The sequence below is a fragment of the Podarcis cretensis genome (assembly GCF_951804945.1).
Source record: "Podarcis cretensis genome assembly, chromosome: 3".
NCBI lineage: Eukaryota > Metazoa > Chordata > Lepidosauria > Squamata > Lacertidae > Podarcis > Podarcis cretensis.
Window position 1 is genome coordinate 18,967,286 of NC_137172.1, and position 20,902 is coordinate 18,988,187.

General features: G+C 45.0%; 1 protein-coding gene across 1 annotated transcript; it reads right to left on the bottom strand.

The window, feature by feature from the left end:
• Positions 1-898: 898 nt before the first annotated feature.
• On the bottom strand, positions 899-19,665 carry PEX6 (peroxisomal biogenesis factor 6). Its single transcript, XM_079968548.1, has 17 exons — positions 18,739-19,665; positions 16,109-16,272; positions 14,818-14,901; positions 14,223-14,325; positions 13,595-13,731; positions 12,598-12,709; positions 11,010-11,218; positions 10,517-10,709; positions 9,700-9,776; positions 8,664-8,796; positions 7,066-7,271; positions 6,921-6,982; positions 6,576-6,684; positions 4,751-4,867; positions 3,737-3,814; positions 2,396-2,535; positions 899-1,420 (listed from the first exon to the last, which is right to left on the bottom strand). The coding sequence occupies exons 1-17, from the start codon at positions 19,648-19,650 to the stop codon at positions 1,287-1,289; spliced, it is 2,970 nt and encodes a 989-aa protein (XP_079824674.1). The 5' UTR covers positions 19,651-19,665; the 3' UTR covers positions 899-1,286.
• Positions 19,666-20,902: the final 1,237 nt, after the last annotated feature.

A 20,902-nucleotide genomic window follows, 5' to 3' on the forward strand; every position in this document is an offset into this window, starting at 1 on the left:
TGTCCCCGAACAACTGGTAATACTCTATTTCGCCTTGCCAACAGAGCCAGAAAAACAGGTTTCACAGGTTGGTGTAGGCAGTGAATGAACTATGGTAGTAAAAGTTACTGGTAGAGATTTTACTTGATCTGGACCAGGATGAGGCCATGCTCCATTAAGGATCAACTGTGTATTTTGGTGTTGTTGTGAGACCTGATACAGCTCCTGAAAACTTAGGTAGCAGCCAAGACAAGTGCCTTTTAGCAGCATAACTGTTTTGCTAGTATGGTACAAACAGTAGGAATCTCAGGGCTGGATGACTGATTACAGTGTGTTGTATGTGGGGGGAAACTGTCTGGAAATCTTTGTTAGTTCAGAATGCAATTTCTTGTTTAATCACACGAGCAGCCAGACAAAGAAATTCAAAAGAATGAATCTGCTTTTTTGAGTTCTTGTGGCATGCAATAAAAGTTTGTGGACACTTTGCTGCAGTTTTACACAAGACTTTAGGCTGCCAGCCTGAGCTGCCTTGCTCTATAGCTGGAAAACAGGGAGCTGAATCCCCTCCCCTGGCAAATGCAGAAGTGGTAGGTTAAGTCCAGCAAGCCAAAGAGTACAAAGGTATCAGTCTCTCTTCTCCCCCAACAATAAAAAATGGGAATATTTTACCTTATTGCTACAATTGTAAACACCAATGAGATTATATTATATTGGCAGATTACATAAACTTGGCAAAATGGTGAAGGAGCCAGCATGGGAACAAGACCAGTTTTACAAAACACTTAATTAAATATGTGATTGCATTAAGCATCAGAGTGCCCTACAGGAAGGAAGGCGAGCTCTGCTCTGCTTTGATGGTTTTCTCTTTCTCCCTCCGAAAATCTTGGTTCATAAAAGGCACTAAAGAGCATTTACGTCATTCTGGCAAAGAAACAGGATTTTTATTTATCCATTCTTAGACACAGCCACTGCACCACCACCCAAATATTCATGGGCCCAGGTTGTTAGCATCCAGGTTTTCCACTGGGTGTTCAAGAAACCTGAACTTCTCATATATAAGCAAGGGCGCTGAGAACTCCTGAGGATTAGCTTGAGAGAGTTCTTACCCAGCTAAGCAGCCAATAGTCTCAGTTCCATGCCTAGATCCCATTTTCAGTTTTTCTCACTCACCTGGCCATTGGAATCCACTGTTTTCACTTCTCCAGCAGAACCGACAACAACACATCAAAAATTTCTTCCAGATTCCATGGAATTATACAGTTCCAACCATATGTATCCCTTTCTTTCTGGTCCTGCTGGATCCTTAATCAAGCAGCAAATCTCTGCTGGATTAGTTTGTATCTAAGCAGTTCCGGTTCGGAAACAGACGGCTGCAGCCTTGTTGCAGCTTGTACAAAGTCCTCCATGGTTAGAGTTAGGTCTGAGGTCTCTGTGTCTAGCCCTGGAGAAAAAGAGAGAAATGGTTGCCAAAAAAGTTACTCATTTTAGACATGTCAGATGCTGCACACCCACAAACTGTTCCTGGGTATGCAAAAACTTCTACAAGTCTTTCAAGTGCAGAGAGAAACTCGGACAACTATGAATAGTGCTCCAAAGTGCAAAACTTTCCCTAAGAGTATTCACAGTGCACTGATTCTTTGCACTGGACAACATCTCATTTCCACAGTGTTTTACCAAACGACAGAATCCTAACAGCTGAATCAAGACCCGCTTATGCCAGTCTCTCATAGATATGCGTTTAACAGGTTCCCACCTCATGCAAAGTCAGTTCAGTTCAATCCAGTTAGGACAATTAGACCTCCACAAGTAACTCAACCTATTTTCCAAAAAATGCCTCAAGAACAAACCCAAGGGTGGCACAGGTAGCAGCAATACAGAAAATTCTGAGAGACACATTACAGGGGTAATAATATATTCCACCCTCAGGTCTGAAATTACACCACAGCCTGTAAAAAGGAGGAGCTTTTCTATAGATCCCATAAAAGGGGCCCAAGAACAAAGGAATATTTTACCCTTCTAGTTAATGCCTGCTAATTCCTCTCAATTACACACACCTCTATCTGCCAAGTGTCTCAAAGGCTTGAGACCAATCTGACTTTCTACTCCACTATTTAGAACTGATCTTTGCTTATTGATATGCAAGTCCAAACAGAAGGACGTAAAGCAGTAATAGTTTTGCCAAACACTTGATCAAACGTTTATTTAAAATATTTGTATTCTGCCTTTCTACCCCATCACTGGAGATGGACACAGTAAAAAGTTCAGTTATCTTGTTCACTGAATTAGATTCAAAGAAACAATGGCCCATGAAGAATATTTTTCTCTTTCCAGAACATGTCCATCATCCTGTCTTAACTGCCTGCTGTGCATTTTTCTTAGTAGATTTGAATCTAGCTGAGCTATGCCAGTTCCTTACCTTCCTCTATCCACGCCACTTTTCTTTTGATAGCAGACATCATGGCATCTGAGCACAGTGCATATATGTCTGCTCCCGTTAGCTGTACGGGACACTTGTCAAGGATACCAAGGAGACTGACGGAAGGATCCAGCTTAAACCTACCAAGGAAGAATATATCCAAGGCTTAGCATCAAAGAAAGATTGTTTAACAATCTGCAGCCCATCTGAGAGCTGTGGACAGAAAGGAATAACCCAAAATCCCAGGTTCAAATGAGTGTGATCATAGAATCATGGAATTGTAGAGTTGGAAGGCACCCCTAGGATCATCTAGCTCAGGGTTTCCCAAACTCGGATCTCTAGCTGTTTTTGGACTGCAACTCACATCATCCCTAGCTAGCAGGACCAGTGGCCAGGGATAATGGGAACTGTAATCCAAAACCAACTAGAGATCCAAGTTTGGGAAACCCTGATCTAGTCCGACTCCCTGCAATTGAGGAACATGCAGCTGTCCCAAACAGGGATCAAACCTGCAACTCTGGCATTATCAGCACCATGCTCTTGCCAACTGAGCTATCCAGGCCTCATGTGGCAAACACCAAATGAGAATTATCAGTCTCACAATAATGTATCCGGCTATCATTCAGAGCACACACCTCTCTTGGGAAGATTCGCAGCCAATTGAACATTCACAGCTTTCTAATATCAGAAACTTCATAGTGCAAGGTGGTCTGCTCTACTTTTAACAAAAGCAGCAAAAGGAGGTGCTGATGCAGTGGGCTAAGCTATCAAGTCCAAATCAGCAGAAGCTGTTATCCAGTTTTAAACTATACTGCAGTTCTGCTGCTTTCACCACTCCATAAAGAGTATAAGACAACCCTGCCGGATCAAGCCAAAGGCCCATCCCGTTCTCACAATGGCCACCTAGATGCCTATGAAAAGCCTGCAGAGCAGGACCTAAATGCAGCATATTTTAATTCCCAGCAACTGGAATGCAGAGTCATGATGCTTCCAACAGTACAGATGGAACATAGCCTTACCCTTCATGCATTTGTTACAGTAAATTGGTTTGTTTAAAACAGGAAGCAATCAAATAAGCCTCATGCTCGAGAGCAGAAGGGACTGCAAAAGGACAACACTTATTCACAAACTTGCAGCCCATGATGTGAAAGATCTTCTGAATGCAAACCAGCAAGTTGCAGTTGTACTTAGCTGCTTGTAGGAGTGGAGGTACCACTTTGCACAGACTTCTCTTCCCCTGCGGAGTGAACAGCTATAAACAAGGAATACTAAGGCCATGAAATATTAGGAATCACAGGGCTTTCCCTTTGTCACTACTTTTATTTTATGGTAGGCACTCACTTTCTGGTGATAGCATTTAGTACTTGCAGCTGAGAGTCTCGGTCTTCATTTATACCCACATAGACCAATTTATCAAATCTGCCAGGGAAACAGACAATAAAGAGACAAAGTGCAGTTGTCCAACATACATACATGCTATTCAGAAAACACACACAACCCCAAGAAGATCTGAGAACAGGCTTCTATTGTTAGGCTGTGGAGCTTTTAGTTCAGTATAGCAGACATTCTCCAAGTAGCTCCGCTCATAGCGTACAAAAAAAAGAGAAGAAAAAAGTGCAAACTTCAAGAAAGCCTGCACTTGGCTCTGTGCATAACTGATACCTTCTACAATGAAGATGGGGGCTATTTTGACTAGGGCTCTTGCCTAGGGCCCACGGGGGAATCTTACTCATTTTGCATAGAAGGTAAAGGGGCCCTTTTTGGTATCCTGCTGTGTCCCATGATTTCCACCTCTTTTTAGAATGATGTTGGTACTTTAAAACGTTAGCAAATTTTATTAAGTTGTCTGCCAAGACCTCCAGCAATTTTCAAGTGGTCTACAGGGAAAAAACTTTTGAAAACTATTGTGCTAAATTAGAGCAAATGAATGCATCCAGCACCAAATAGGCGAGGAAGAAGCAACAAATTTTGTTATTTTGCATGGAAACACACTTCAAGACCTCACTTTGGACAGAGGATTTGTCTGCCAAAAATGCAACACAAACAGAACAGAAGGGACAGGCAACCTCTCTTAGTGCTTTACAACTTAACGTGCTTTAAAGTACATGGAACAAGTGAGGGAGTGGGGAGTTAGGATACTACACTAATTTAACTTTGCCCTTGTCTCTACTGTAACTAAGTCACGGTTCACACAAATGAAGTAATCACATCTTTTGTTTCCCTGTCTATATTTTAGATTTTAAGAGCCAGGGATCTGTTATACCTGTTCTTTGTAAAGTGCCACGTATATACATGCGCTGTGTGTGTGTGTGTGTGTGTGTGTGTGTGTAAAGCCAGTAATAGTGAGAATCATACCTGCCTGGCCGGAGCAATGCTGAATCTAGAAGATCAGGTCTGTTTGTAGCTCCAATAACGAAGACATCTCGAGAAGAATGAAGTCCATCAAGTTCTGCTAGTAGCTGAGAGACCACTCTACCAAGGGGAAAAGCAAAACATTTTTAAATGCCACAAATCCTAGTGCAGCCACTGAGCAAGTCAACTCATTAATCCAAACAGTACATACACAAAGCACTGGTTCAGATAGGTATGACCAAGCTAAGCTCAAAAGTATTACTGTACTAGTTGCCATACACCACTGAGAGAAAAACTACTTGCCTTGAACAAAAACAGTTCTTAACAGACAAGGTAGGGCAAAGGGGATGTACAAGCAAGTCACTAACTTTGCAGAGTGAAGTAAGAATCAAAAATAGAACTTTTCTTCTCACAGGAAGAACTTCACGTCTTGGAAGTTTGGCAAAATCCAGTATCTTCCTGTATCTCCCTAGAACTGTAAGGTCCTGCTTCTCACAAGAGGCAGACATCGATTCTAAGAATCTTAAAGATTCACCCTGCTTTACAAATTTCTCATCTGACCATTGCCGTATTCTTCTTGTTCAATGACCAAGTTATATTCTGCTTCACGTGGCAGAACAAACCAATGTTTGGTTAGTGCTAGAGCCATACTGGAGATTTTTATTATTTTGTGTTATATACTGCTTAACACCGTATAAGTGGTGTACAGTAAGGTTGCAAAAGATATAAAAAGGTAAAATCAGTTTAAATTAACCATTAAAAATAAGAAAACTTAAATGCAAGCAGATATAAAAAAGGTCTACACCAATTGCCAGAAGTTCAACTGGGAGGAAACCTATCTGATCTCAGCCAGGAGTGAGTTTTGACAAGAAATGGGCCCACAATACTGAGCACCTGGCAGGTATGAGCCACGTATCTAAGTCATGGGGACAGACTGGGCAGGGATAGAAGGAATCAGGTGGTGCTCATGGTATCCTGGACACCAGTTGTTGAGGGCCTTCCATATCAATATAAAAACTTGGCCCAATGGCATAAGGGCAGCTAGTGCAAGCTTTGAAACACCAAATGCCTAGGCAGGTAAGGTAAAGGTAAAGGGACCCCTGACCATTAGGTCCAGTCGTGGCCGACTCTGGGGTTGCGGCGCTCATCTCTCTTTATTGGCTGAGGGAGCCGGCGTACAGCTTCCGGGTCATGTGGCAGCATGCCTAAGCCGCTTCTGGCGAACCAGAGCAGCGCACGGAAACGCCTAGGCAGGTATTAGGCATCAAATACTCAGGGCAGTTGGTATGCCTGTGAAGGCAGTTTTAAGCTGGGATCCAGAGATGCAGTCATATTTTGCTAGTGCTTTATATATATATATAAAGAGAGAGAGAGAGATTTTGTTAAAGTTAACCTTGGTTGCAGGATCTGCTTTTTGTTCTATTACATCAAAATACAAAAAGATTGCTACATTAACATTAGCAGCTGCCTTGAATATCCCACATTGAAAGGTGGGATATTAAGATTTTCGATAAAATTTATTTTCACTCTTTCTATCTACTAGAACTAAGCCCCAGTGCAGAAAAAAAGTAGGATCATCAAAGCTAAGGTTCAGGGACCAAAGATAACCTGTGCGCCATCAGGGAGTGGGGCAACCCAGCCTTTTTAGTGTTTATACATTTGACAGTGGGAGTCCAGTTTTTATGGAACACATGCAGGTACTTCCAGCCTACCTGGATCTATACCAAGCATGGATAAAGAAAAAAAATCAGGAGTTTGCACGGAGTTTGCTACAGCAGGATGCTTACGTTTCAGCATTCCTTAACAGCAGCTGACGAGTGGCACTCACCGGTCCATTACACCACCAGAGTCTCCACTCCGCCCACGATTGGGTGCCAAGGAATCAAGTTCATCAAAAAAGATAATGCAGGGAGCAGCTGCCCTGGCTCTGGCAAACACTGATATGAAAGAGAGAGAGAGAGAGAAATTAATAGATTCAGGTAGGTAGCCGTGTTGGTGTGAAGCAGTAGAAATATATAAAAAAATTGTCCAGTAGCACCTTAGAGACCAACTGCTAAGTGTGCATGCACACTTCTTCAGAAATCAATGTGCATCTTGCCGAGTCATGCTAAAGCCAGCAGCATACATAATGCATAATGCATTCCTCTGCTCCATATTGGAGCTCCACACTAACCTTCACGCACATTCTCTTCACTCTGCCCAACGTACATATTGATGAGCTCCGGGCCCTTCACACTGAGAAAGAGAAAAGACAGGGCTGGTTATTCCGAGCTCTGCGCCCCAAGGCTCCCCTTATCCCTTTCTGCCACAATGCCCACCTGAGGAAAGTCATGGTGCATTCAGTTGCTACAGCTTTTGCTAGCAACGTTTTCCCTGTTCCGGGAGGGCCATAGAGCAGAAGGCCAGAGCGGCGAAGACCTAAAGATAGTAGCTCTGGGTGTTCCAGAGGAAGCTGAATGGTGTCCAATATCTCCTTCTTCACTTCCTGGAGCCCACCAACATCTCGCCAGAAGACAGAAGGTATCTGCGGTGACAGGACAACCTTGCAACTCTTGGCAAGTCTACAACCCTATTTCCTAAACCAAGACTTGCATTTTTTTCTTCTTACGGTGCTCTCAAGACACAGTCCCATAAACCCCTTAAGACCACAACACTCCCCTCTGCCCCATCCAGCGACTGCCACCGCTCTCACAGCATCCTCCTCCTGCTCCAAGGGGCAAGTGAAGACTGGTCTCATCTGGAATCATCCATGTTGCACCCTTAACTGTACTTGAGCTACCTTTAGTAGCTCGTCTCCCTTACGTACCCACTTACACCTTAATATCAAAAGGTGAAGCCCTGCTGATTTCATGTATTGACAATGCATTATTAATTCATTTATATAACACCAAATCATAGGTAAAGGATGGAGAGAAAGAGGGCGGCTTACAGTTCAGATTGGAATATCCATAATTTTCCAAACACTTTCTGGCTCATAAAGTTGCTCCAGACACAAAAATCTGGTTATTCAGTACTTTACAACAGACTCGACCACAAAAAATAGATTTCAGTGTACATGAACCAAATGTCCTTGTCTATATCCGGAAACTGTTGCCTATGTTCAAACTGTTGCATGTTCAAAGATCAAAAACACAGTAAGGTCCCAAGTCCACAGTGCAATTGTTGGCAGAGAGCTGCCTTTCCAGTGTTGTAGAATTAGATTTTCTCAGTTATGAGGGCTTGCAAGACTCATTTATGTTGCTCATTCATTAGCGCCAACAATATCAGAATGTAAAATGGGATTATGTGGATTTCCTTGAGCCTTAGAGTGGTTTAAGGTTGAGTACCAATTAATGTGTTCCACAACCCCTGTCCAAAAAGGAAACAGAAGATTCCTGTATTTTAATATAGTAAGATCTGCATGATTATACAGCTTTTCCCAGTTAATAGTACTAATAATAGTGGTAATAAATATTTTATTTTGTTCTTCCTTCCCAAGGACACCAACATTTTAGACACCATCTCTCTGGAATTTCCTACTGGGGGGCGGTTCTATCTGGCTCTGCAATTGTTAGTGAAAGGAGAGAAGTTTGGGGTTTTTTACACTGGAAAATTTACAGATTACTACTAAATTATTTTGTCTAAGCTTTAATAAGCATTGCTCCCTCCCTACTTCTTTATTATGTTTTTAACATTTATGACTGGATATTCTATTGATTTTAAACTAATGTACACCCTCGATTGTGATTATGACTGAAATTTTATGAATAAAATTTGTGAAAGATCGCATAAGCACTGAGCTATCTAGTTAGTATGGTTTAGTCACTGGAGCAAGAGGCGATGATGAAATTCTCCACTTAATGGTAGCAGAGAGTTGCATGAGATCTCAGAGGGTGGTTTGTGGGTTTTTTAAAATCACGCTTCTTATTAGTCATACCTTTGGAGCTCCTATTGCTTGCGAATGAGCATCATGCAGCTTATCCAGTGCAACACCAAAATCTTCTGCTAGAAGAGGGAAGCCTGCAGCACAAAAATCATGCTCTTCCTCCTCACTCAGTCCCCCCAGGAAGCTGGCAAAGTGGAAACAGAAACAGCAAACTGTTTCCTGCAATCTTGATAATAATAAAAAGTTAATTGGACCACAAGTCTCCAAATTACAGGGCTGAGCTGGGTGCTGATGTGCCAAAGACAGGTGCCCTCAATTTTGATCATTTGCAGGGCACACCAACCAGCTGCACCACAAAGGTGTTTGAGAACCTTGACAATCAGGTTCTGCTGTACTGCAGAAATGAAATAATCACTGAGAAGTCAGGCACAAAGTCAAATGTGCATCTGAGCAGGATGTTATCGCTCTACACTATATTGCTCTCAGATGAGCTTTGATGACTAAGGCTCAATCAGGCCTTAAGAGCGAGAGCAAAGTAGCTTCATTTCCCCTTCACTGACATTGCCTTGCAGCCCAATCTGGCTGGCTCAGATACCATCAGGGATAGTATAGTGAAAAAGAATTAAGTTGCCCTATTTAGGCTGAGAAATTGCTCCAAAGCGGCAGTAGGCAAATGAACTATGGTTGGAAGCAGGGAAGAGAAACAGTGCAAAAACAAAAAGATAGAAGGTTCCTGTGGGGGTGGGGATTTTCTATCCCAGCATACTTTCACCAAAAAGTCTTAAGAGTCACTGGGGCTCTATCAAATGCTGCCACAGTAGGTTTCCAAAGACAAATCTTTTCAGTCATTTTACTAAGCCACCACCCCAAGGACACAAGCAAACTGGAGTGGGTGGACTCTTTGTACTTGCTCCTTGTGCTATTCCCTCCCGACTCCTGGCACTTCAGGTCTTGAAGATCACAAACCGGCATGCCTCCCTTATGCCATCCACAGTTAGGAAACCTAAATCTCATCTTCCAAAGTGTATAAAACATTTGCAGCGATCACCTGAAGGCTTACAAGTCACCAAAAAGTCTCCTCCAGTACCTTGAATTCTGGATCCTTGCACAGGCTGCACGGCTGCTGTGGGAAAGCAAAGTGCAGAAGTCTCCCAGAACGAAGCCCTGCAAACATGGAACAAGATGCTAGCAGTGGAGCAATTCCCAAGGCAAGCAGAGAAAGCATATTGAAATAAGACCCCTTAAGGATAAGGATGAAGAGGTTTAATTCTCTGTACAGAAAAATCTGGGGAAATCCTCCTGTACCCATTCCCTCAAGCTATGTGAGCACACCACTGAAGTAATGGAGAATGCTACTGCAGGCTGGTTTCTATTGGTTTGCAAGGGCCTCCAAGCCTTCCTAGCGAAGGCAACCAAGATATACCTATATTTGCGTAATAGTGGCTATCCATAGGCGAGAACTCAACTCAATTCCAATAGCTACATGAGCTTGACCACATTCCCAGTTTACATACTGTAGATAATTCTTTTTGATAAGTCTTTTCCAGGGATTCTGACTTGGGGCCTAAAGTAGTGAGATCCAGCACTCTGCATTCCTATTTGGGTCATGCTGCTCTCATAAAAGAGAAGCAATTCCTGGGAAGGGCTGCAGCTCAGTGGCAGAGCATTGGCTTTGCATAAGAAGGTTCAATCCCCAATGTCTCTAGCTAGGGCAGGGAGAGGCCCTGGTCTGGAACCATGGAGAGCTGCTGCCAGACAACACTGGGCTAAAAGGGATCAATGGCCTAGTTGTTCTTTCCTACTGCAAGGTGATCCTTCAGCACAAGAAGGAATCACACCCTGTGGCAACTAAGCTCCCCTTGTAACATCGACTAGGCTGTCCTGCCGTTTGGGATGCAACTCACCGCGCTTTGCCGGGCTAGCTTAGTCAGGCTCACTTCTTTCCCCAAAGGCAAGCCCTCTGTCAGCATGCTTAGAATGGCCTTCCTCTGCTCCTCAGACGGTGCTTCGATTTTCAGGTCATGAAGGAAAGCTGTCTGCAAGTCCGTAGGGACATTCCCAAGCCTGGTCGTTGTTCCTACTACCAGGACAGGATAACTAGTGAGAAAACACACAGGTGAGCCATGAATACTTCCGCCAGGGTTGAGAACACAATGCTCGATCCAGCAGGGCTCTTCTTAAGTGCTTATGTGAAAATCGCAGTTAGAATATAAAGAAGGCCCCACTCTATATTGATAATACACCATGTGTTTTTTAGAGCAGTGATCCAAAATTTCAATATCACACAGCCAGAGAAGAACTACTCGATTAACTGCTAGGTTGTAGAAACAGGCACACCACAGTGATAGCCATCCTTCAGAAAAAAACACCAGAAAATCCTAGTGTGACGATCCATACCTAGTACTTGCCTCTCTGTCCAGGAGAAGGTGCCGTAATGCAAGAATTACTCGGGAGTCCTCCCCGAGTCCATCACGATCTCTTCCCAGCAGCTCTATATCTTTCATTAGCAGGACACAAGGGCTATAGACCTCAGCCTGTGAGAACGCAGCATGCAGTTTTGCTTCTGTGGATCCACTGGTGTCACCACACAAACTAACACAATCCACCTACAGGAAGCCAGGGGACAAAGATATGTTGAGGACTGCATTGCAAAAATATCTGAAGAATACATGCAGGGGAAATGGCTGCAGATTCTGCTGATCTAGACGTGTTTATTCCTTGGACACATTTTTAACCTACAACCATACAATAACCTCTTTTACAACTATACATGACCACCATTTTCCTGTAGACATCTTTAACAGGAGTGAGGATGGGAGAATTTTAGCAAGTGCAGACGATCCTATATGGGAAAGAAAACCTGCACCAGGCTTCCTCCCTTCTTACCACTTTCAGATTGTTGCTTTCTTATGATTGGTATATAACTTTCACGAACAGTAAAGACAAATACAATTTGGTGGCCTCTCAACTGATACAACCCAGCAGTTGAAGAACAATATTACAGATAGGGGTAATTTCAATTTTTTAGGGCTATAGAAACAGTGTGCTGTTGTTTTCACTATGCTAAAGCAAGATTTCAAATAACACTTGATTAAAAAAATGCCTTCATAGGTAACAAAAAGCAGTGGAAGCAGCACAGAGCTACAGTGGTGCCTCGCAAGACGAAATTAATCCGTTCCGTGAGGCTCTTCGTATAGCAGTTTTTTCGTCTTGCGAAGCAAGCCCATTGACAGCTTAGCGGATTAGCGCTATTAGCGGTTTAGCGGCTTTTAGCGATCAGCTGTTAAGCGGCTTATCAGCGGATCAGCTGATAAGCGGCTTAGCAGCTTAGGAAAAGGGGGAAAAAAAGGGGGGGAAACCCGCAGGAACTCGCAAGACATTTTCGTCTTGCGAAGCAAGCCCATAGGGAAATTCGTTTTGCGAAGCGCCTCCAAAACGGAAAACCCTTTCGTCTAGCGGGTTTTCCATCTTGCGAGGCGTTCGTCTTGCGGGGCACCACTGTACAGTGCGGTGCCATCAATTGGTGGATAAACTTATCCTGATCCTCTGAAGGTGGGAGTTTTGGGAGAAGACTCAGAAGTCCAAAACTGCCTCTTGTTTCAGAGATGCATGCATTTAGAAAGAAGTATCCTTTATAAGGAAATTATAAAACCCCTATTATTTCTTGTAAGCACTCCCACCAGCAGCAGCACTCTGCGTTCAGGTAAGATGACCAAGTTGCAAGGGGCAAGAGACAAATACAATTCACCCTCAGCTAAGAGGGAAAGAGGATAGATGCAGGGTGAAGAAGAAATATGCAATGCCAGAAGTTCTCTATAGAGAAACCACTTTTCTCCACTGTGCCCAATTTGGGGTCACAAAAGCAAAAAAGAAAAAAAAAAAAGAAAAGAAAATTGCTATTTATAAGTAGCACTGTATTCTTTCAAGGCCATTTTCCAGATGTTAAATGACATAAAAAATCAAATGGAATGCTGAGACAAACTACCTTGAAGAAATGGAGATTGAGGCGGCTACAGGCAGCTCTGACAGCTGTCAGTTTCCCCACCCCACTGGGTCCGGAAAGAAGAACGCTTCCAGCTCCATTGAGCAGAGTCCCCCTAGAACACAAAAACCAGCAACTTCATTCATCAGTATTACAAAAGAAGAAAGCCAAAGAGGGAGATTGCAGCAGAACCACATAAACAAACAGGGAACCAGGCAGAGGGACTTCTCAGTAGTGGCACCCTCCCTGTGGAACACCCTCCCACCAGATGTCAAGGAGAACCATACAACTTTTAGAAGACATCTGAAAGCAGCCTTGTATCGGGGAGTTTTAAATGTTTGATGCTTTATTATGTTTTAATATACAGTGGTACCTTGGGTTAAGTACTTAATTCGTTCCGGAGGTCTGTTCTTAACCTGAAGCACCACTTTAGCTAATGGGGCCTCCTGCTGCTGCTGCTGCGCCGCCGCTGCACGATTTCTGTTCTCATCCTGAAGCAAAGTTCTTAACCCGAGGTTAAGTGGAGTCTGGGTTAGCGGAGTCTGGGTTAAGCGGAGTTTCTGGGTTAGCGGAGTCTGTTACCTTAAGCGTATGTAACCTGAAGCATATATAACCCGAGGTACCACTGTATGCTGTAAGCCACCCAGAGTGGCTGGAGAAACCCAGCTAGCTGGGTGGGGTATAAATAATAAAATGTTGTTGTTGTTGTTGTTGTTGTTGTTGTTGTTGTTGTTGTAAACTCACAATGTGAGGCCCCAAAGGTTCAATGAGAAATTGATTTCAGGCCCCCCTGTCACAGGAGCCCCTTGAATGAACAACACTTAAATGTGACATGGTCCAGAACCAGAAAAATCCTACCACCCCATAACCAAAGTAATAATACAGAATTCCCAAAACCTATCAGTAAATGGCAACAGCTACATGCAGCACAGCCCCAGCCCCCAAAGCTATGTGCAGCAATGTATTATGTGGTAGAATTAGGTCGAGTCAGCTGACTTACCTACTGTGTAAGTGTGGCCCAAGAATATCACAAAGCTGTTTCACTATGTTGCAGAGTCCAGCAGGAGATAAACTATTCCAAAACCCATGAGCATGTTGAGACGGGAAAGATGGGACAGCACTGTTTGTTGAACCAACCTACAAAAAACAGGAACTGAAAATTACCTGACATGAATATCTTCTCAAATCACTCAAATACCATTTAGAGCAGTGATGGCCAAACTTGGCCTTCCAGCTGTTTGGGACTACAGTTCCCATAATCCCTGACCACTGGTCCTGTTAACTAGGGATGATGGGAGTTGTAGTTCCAAAACAGCTGGAGGGCCAAGTCTGGCCATCACTGCTTTAGAGCAAAGGTGGCTATTTAAATGACTGATCAGGTCCCTGGAAGTCCTACCACATTTTAATAGAAGAGAAATATTTTTATTTTTTTTCTGTTTTGCAGCTAAGGAAAATAAAGAGGTGTTCAAAAGTTGGGAGAAACGCGTTCCACTTCAACATTACATCTCTCTCTGAATTTTATTTGTAATGCCCTAACCATTATTTATATTTTTATATTTATTATGCTCAAGAGCTCTGATGTCAGCACTAGAATATGCTATTTACCTAAAACACTTTTTATACCTTACCAGAAATAAAGACGTGTTCTGGGTGTCAGCCAGGTACCCCAGGCTCTGCTCTTTGTCATCTGCTGCTACTATCTTTTTTACCTTGAAGTAGAGGTCTGGCCATCTGAATGAATAATAATAATAATAATAATAATAATAATAATAAATTTTATTTATACCCTGCCCTGGCTGAAGAGCAAACAGGCTAAAATTCCAGTACCAAATGCATTGGTTAAAGGAGGAATCAATAGAAAATAACTGGAGTATTTATATGAAAAAATATACCGGTACTTTGCAAAAGCACAAGCTTTAGGTAGTTCTATGGATATTTTCCTCAATTGCTATTTTTCTCCAAAAACACCAGCATTACCCATTTTCTGAAATTAAAGAACAGCCCCTAACATCACAGGACTTCCTTAGGTACAAAGCCACAATCTGCAAGACTATAATAATGGTACCATCAATCCAGGGTAAACAAGCTTCTGATTTTCCAGGACAGCTCTCCCTAGGCATTTAACCCAAACCAATAGAAACTACTTCAATCAGATTTTTTAGTAAGCAGATTGATAACTGCAAAATGACAGATCAGTTAGCTTTAACAAAATGGAAAACATACCTAGAGAATTTATCTGAATTTCCTTCTAAGAATTCAGGATGCCCGACTGTTGGAATACACAGAATATCTTCCTCCTGGACTAGCCTGCAACAAAACAGTCATGGTGATACATATGTTATTCAACTAATGGAAGGGAGAAAAAACTGTGTGACAATGCAATGGTCTGAAAAGAAGCAAGGGAGGCCATCAGAAATATTTCAAGTGTTTAATATCCTGCAGCAGATATCTAACTAGCAATTTTAATTTTTGTCCTTAACAGAAAGTGCTGAATGAACTCGTACGCCTCAAAAACAGGCCTCTTCACTGTACTGCCAGCATTTGGTGTGAAAAAGGAATCACCAGAAGGAGAAACCTTTCTGCACAAACGCAGTAATATATAACTTGCCTGTTAAAATCATATTTAAATCAATTTGTTACAAAGCATACAGAAAAAGTGAGGGGGGATGAAACATACTGGGGGGATGTAACCTTAAGATAGCATTTGTTACTTATATTATTTTTGTTTATAAAGACATCTATACTGCTTTTTAGGACAATTGTCTTACAAACCAATTCACAATAAAATAATACATTAAAAAAAAATCAGTAAAATATTACAGTAAAACTATAAAATCTCATTACATTCAATGATTAAAGAAAACTAAAATTAACATTGGACAAATAGCTGATAATTTGGCCCAACATCACATTTCATTCTCCCAAGGCCATTCCTTTAAAGAGTGTGTCTATAAAGCATGTTTAAAAGAGATCAGATTCTGAGCTTGCTTAATTTTCACTGGAAATATGTTCTGTGAGTTACTTTGCATTAACCTGCTTTCAGTGCAGATCTTGGACCACAACTCTCAGCTGTGATTAGCACCACTGGCCACTGAATAAGAGAGGGAAGTTGAGGGGATTGGACTAGATGACCCTCAGGATCCCTTCCAACTCTACAATTCTATGATTCTGTGAAATGACTGTGAAATGCATTTGGCATACAGGCCCCACAAAGACAGGCTTAAGATCACAATGCTACTGCGAAAGTTTTTAAGAGTTCTCTCAGCTGGCACAACCAATATATTTTACTGATTTAAGACAGATATTCTAAATATTTCCAGAATCAATATTTTACTTGTCCACTTATGTTTAAAATGCCTAAGCAAGCTTCTCAAATGTGACACATGGGCAACAAGCCCATGTCCCGCTAATTGTGTGCTCGTGCAGTAAATAAGAAGCACAGTAACAAGATTATCCCTTGATCTCATAAAGAGGGATGCGGAGGTTAAGTTATTGTCTTTACTGAAACGCTAACCTGGGAGTTTGAAAGTGTTGGTAGAGAATTTGGTCATATACTCCTGTGATGCTGTAGGCTGGTGAGGACACAATCTCTATGTGTAGCTCCTTGGCAAAGGGTGGCACAGATAGCAAGGACCGACTTCCTTTTAACTCCTGCGCACCAGCAGCTTCCCCATATCTCTACGGAGGACAAACAACCCTATTCCATTTTAATTCCACTACACAAAATTAACAACTAGAAGATTAGGACAGAACAATCTTTTTTAACTGCAGTAACCTTTGAGTACTAGGCCTAATTTTTCCCATCCCATAATAGGTTAGCGAAAACCCAATTTTCCAGTCACAAAGGTGTTTTAAACCTTTTAATTTCATTATCCCCGCTTTAACATCATTGTTACATTGTCCATCATTGTCCATTTCATTCCCCACTAACTTCACTGCCTACATTTTCACCCTCTGCCTTACAAATATGAGTATCTATACTTGCCAGTTTCCTGATAATGTTTAATACATGTGATTAGTTTACTCCAGTCTAGGAAAGCTTGTGCCACAATAAATTGGTTAATTTTTTAAGGTGCCACACAGCAAGACTGCTTCTTAGACACTTGACTAACTCAGTGGCATATGTTTTCATTCATTCAATACATATCTGCGTATGGAACAGGAGCTCCAATCTCTGTTGGTAATTCTGAATATACAACTAGGGGGTGGTAGTTTTTCCAGAAGCATTCCAGCCTGGAGTTAAGGGTGAAATTTTCAATGTATAAATCAAGTAAGTAAGGAATGACGTATCTGAAGGGGAAACACCATCTCTAAATGCAAGATAAAGCTCAATGATGTTCATAAAAGTGGAAAGGAGATAAAGATGAGGATTATGCAAGCAGTCACACGCCTGATACCTTTGAGTCTATACACTGGCATAATCACACAAGATTTTTTAAATTGTATACAGATAGAGATCCTCCCCATGCTGCACTTCAGAAGTTCCCAAACTTCCACTTTAGAGACTCTCAGTTCATCTCTAACCGCAGAATCAAAGTCCACCACGACATCTTCACAACAATCTGTGCATGCTGTCATGACAAACTCATGCTCTTGCCTTTCACTTTTAATCCTCATGGCTGTTAACAACAGTGCTATAGCAAAGACCTGCAGCTTCCCTCAACTCACCCCAGTATTGAAGCTAAGACCCTACTGAGCCCTAACTAGCTTATACGTTAGCATGCTATGCTTTAAGGAGTCTTTCTGCTAAGTACATCCTTTACAATACAGTGGTACGTCAGGTTAAGAACTTAATTCACTCCGGAGGTCTGTTCTTAACCTGAAACTGTTTTTAACCTGAGGTACCACTTTAGCAAATGGGGCCTCCCGCTGCCGCTGGAGCACGATTTCTGTTCTCATCCTGAAACAAAGTTCTTAACCCAAGGTACTATTTCTGGGTTAGTGGAGCCTGTAACCTGCAGCGTCTGTAACCCAGAGGTACCACTGTATAGGCTAGGCTCCACAGATAAAGACTCTTCACAGATGCTATAGACCTACACTACTGCTGTAATCCTGATGTGGCAACTACCTCTTCTTGCTCTATGGCATTGGACACAAAGGTACGCAACCACTCTTTTTCCTTATATAACCATAACTCTATTGCAGACAAGCCCCATCCTGCTACTAGTCCAATTTCCACATACCAAACAAGCCACACCAAAGGGGATAAGATAACTTTACCCGTGCGGGGGTGGGGGGTGGCATTGGCCAGATTTACGGGCATTATTCTCCCTCCAGACAGGAGGTCTTGCATTCAGTTCCCAGATATGTGAGGTGGGCATACGTTTGGTAAGAAGTCTGTAGCCGGTAGTTTTGCCTGCTGAAACATCTGGGAGTCGCACCCAGCTGCTGGGTGACCTTGGGCTAGTCATACTTCTCTGAAGTCTCTCAGCCCCACTCACCTCACAGAGTGTTTGTTGTGGGGGAGGAAGGGAAAGGAGATTGTTAGCCGCTTTGAGACTCCTTAAAGGTAAAGGTAAAGGTACCCCTGCCCGTACGGGCCAGTCTTGACAGACTCTGGGGTTGTGCGCCCATCTCACTTAAGAGGCCAGGGGCCAGCGCTGTCCGGAGACACTTCCGGGTCACGTGGCCAGCGTGACATCGCTGCTCTGGCCAGAGCCAGAGCCAGAGCCGCACACGGAAACGCCGTTTACCTTCCCGCTGGTAAGCGGTCCCTATTTATCTACTTGCACCCGGAGGTGCTTTCGAACTGCTAGGTTGGCAGGCGCTGGGACCGAGCAGCGGGAGCGCACCCCGCCGCAGGGATTCGAACCGCCGACCTTTCGATCGGCAAGCCCTAGGCGCTGAGGCTTTAACCCACAGCGCCACCTGCGTCCCATTGAGACTCCTTAGGGTAGTGATAAAGCGGGATATCAAATCCAAACTGGGGGAAGAAGGGAAAGGAGAATGTTAGCCGCTTTGAGACTCCTTAAAGGGAGTGAAAGGCGGAATATCAAATCCAAACTCTTCTTCTTCTCTTCTCCCCAGTCCCAGCAGGCAGAACCGTGGTAGTTTGAAAGCTGCCCTACATGGTGCGAGGCAGCTTCCCACGCTCAGCACCTGTTTTCCCAGCTGGGCGCCTCCTTCCGCACAGGTGCCACCCACCTGGATTTTAAGAAGCGCCCCTTCCAGAGGGTCGCAGGACAGGTTGAAGGCCAAGGTGGCGGGGAGCAGCGCCCTCTCGTGCGGAAAGGCGTCCTCCTCGGCGGCTCGGCGTCGCCTGTCCTCGGCGAGGGAGAAGTACCACCGGGGGTCGAGGGCTCGCACGGTGGCCAAGTGGCGGGAGCCGCCTTCCGGCCTCGACACGGACACCCACTCCCCGTGGAAAAGGCCCAGGCTGCGCAGGCCGCCGCGGGTCACCCACAGGGTCTCGCCGGCCTCGCCTCCCCACAGGCCGGCGTGGCCCCGCTCCGCCTTCACCAGCCGCTCCCCGCCGTGCGCCCACGCAGATACCAGCGGCGGCGGCGGCGGCGGCTCCCCGCTCCGCTCCCGGCTCTCCCCGCCGCCGCCGCCGCCGCCCCTCAGTTCAGTCACAGCCAAGCGGGTGCCGGCGCCCAGCAGCCCTTGCAGGGCCGGCCGGGCCTCCAGCACCAGCAGCCCCGAGCCCGGCAGCGTCTCCCCGCGCCGCACCAGGACGCTGGAGCCCGAGGCGGCCGCGCTGCGCGGAGCCCGCCCCGCCCCCGCCGCCCCTAGCAACACCCAGCCTAGCAACGGCGGCCTCCTCACGGGCCAGACCCGCACGCGCCTCCCCGCCGCCAGGCCCAGCTGCCTCAGGAAGGCCCGGCCCAGCCACAGCTCCGGCCCCGAGGCCGCGTCGCCCTCCAGCAGCGCCGCGCACAGCAGCACCGGCTGCGCCTCAGACCCCGCCGGGCGGACGGCCAGCACCAGGGGGCCGCCCGCCGCGGCAGCCGCCACCGAGGCCCATTGCCCGTCGGCAGGGGCCACCAGCAGCCCCGCGGCCGCGGGCAGGTCCTGCGGGACGGCGTCGCCCAGGCTGCGCAGCACCGCCACCGCCATAGAGAGGCCCTCAGAGCGCCGGAGAGGAAGCTTCCCGGGAGGACCACAGAGAGAGAGAGAGAGGCGCAGGAAGGAACGCCCCTTCGCGGGCACTTCCGGCCCGAGTTTGGAAAACGCCCAATGAGAAAGTAGACGTGCGGATAACTAGAGATACGAGCGGTTAGAGTGGCGCCGCTGGCAGGGGTGGGCTCACGGCGGACGCACAAGAGCGCTCTTCCTTTTCCGCGGTTTCCAGCAGCTGTCGCTCGGAAGCATTTCTGCCTCCCGACCGTGGAGGCAGAGCACAGCCACCATGCAAAGAAAAGGGGGTTTAGGGGCCCTCGGGGTTCTTCCTAGGTCATGTCCTCTTCCTAAGCCACAGGCGCTGATCCAGACCCTTCTCAAGTGGCTTTGTCTATTTGGAAGGCACCCTTGAACCATGCCAGTTCCTGTTTGTTTGCTTGGATCGGCAGAGAGGGCATGTAGAAACCTGACCCTTGTGTTCTTGGGACGTGGCCCCTTGTAGAAAGGGAAAAACTCCATCCATTGATCTGCCCACTTTTGCCTCTGGTCTTGCTAACCACTGGTGTGCAGCCTCCAGGAAGTTGCTCATTCAAGAATGTGGCCCTTGGAATTAAAAGGGTCACCCCTTCACTCAGTGTGGAAGAGAAAAGTGCATTCAATGCAACAAGAGCAAATTCTTGTTTAAGGGTTTTTTGTTAAGAAGTCAATGGCTTTTCAGTAGCGCTAGACTGGTATTTATAGATTGGTGCATGGAAGTGAGAGCTGGACCATAAAGAAGGCTGATCGCTGAAGAACTGATGCTTTTGAATTATGGTGCTGGAGGAGACTCTTGAGAGTCCCATGGACTGCAAGAAGATCAAACCTCTCCATTCTGAAGGAAATCAGCCCTGAATGCTCACTGGAAGGACAGATTGTGAAGCTGAGGCTCCAATACTTTGGCCACCTCGTGAGAAGAGAAGACTCCCTGGAAAAGACCCTGATGCTGGGAAAGATGGAGGGCACAAGGAGAAGGGGATGACAGAGGACGAGATGGTTGGACAGTGTTCTCGAAGCTACCAACATGAGTTTGACCAAACTGCGGGAGGCAGTGGAAAACAGGAGTGCCTGGCGTGCTCTGGTCCAGGGGGTCACGAAGAGTCAGACACGACTAAACAGCAATGACAAATTTACAGTGGGGAGCAGCACTTGGCATCTTCTTTCCAGAGTTTTATTTTTAATTTATAAATATTGTTATATATGCTTAACTTGA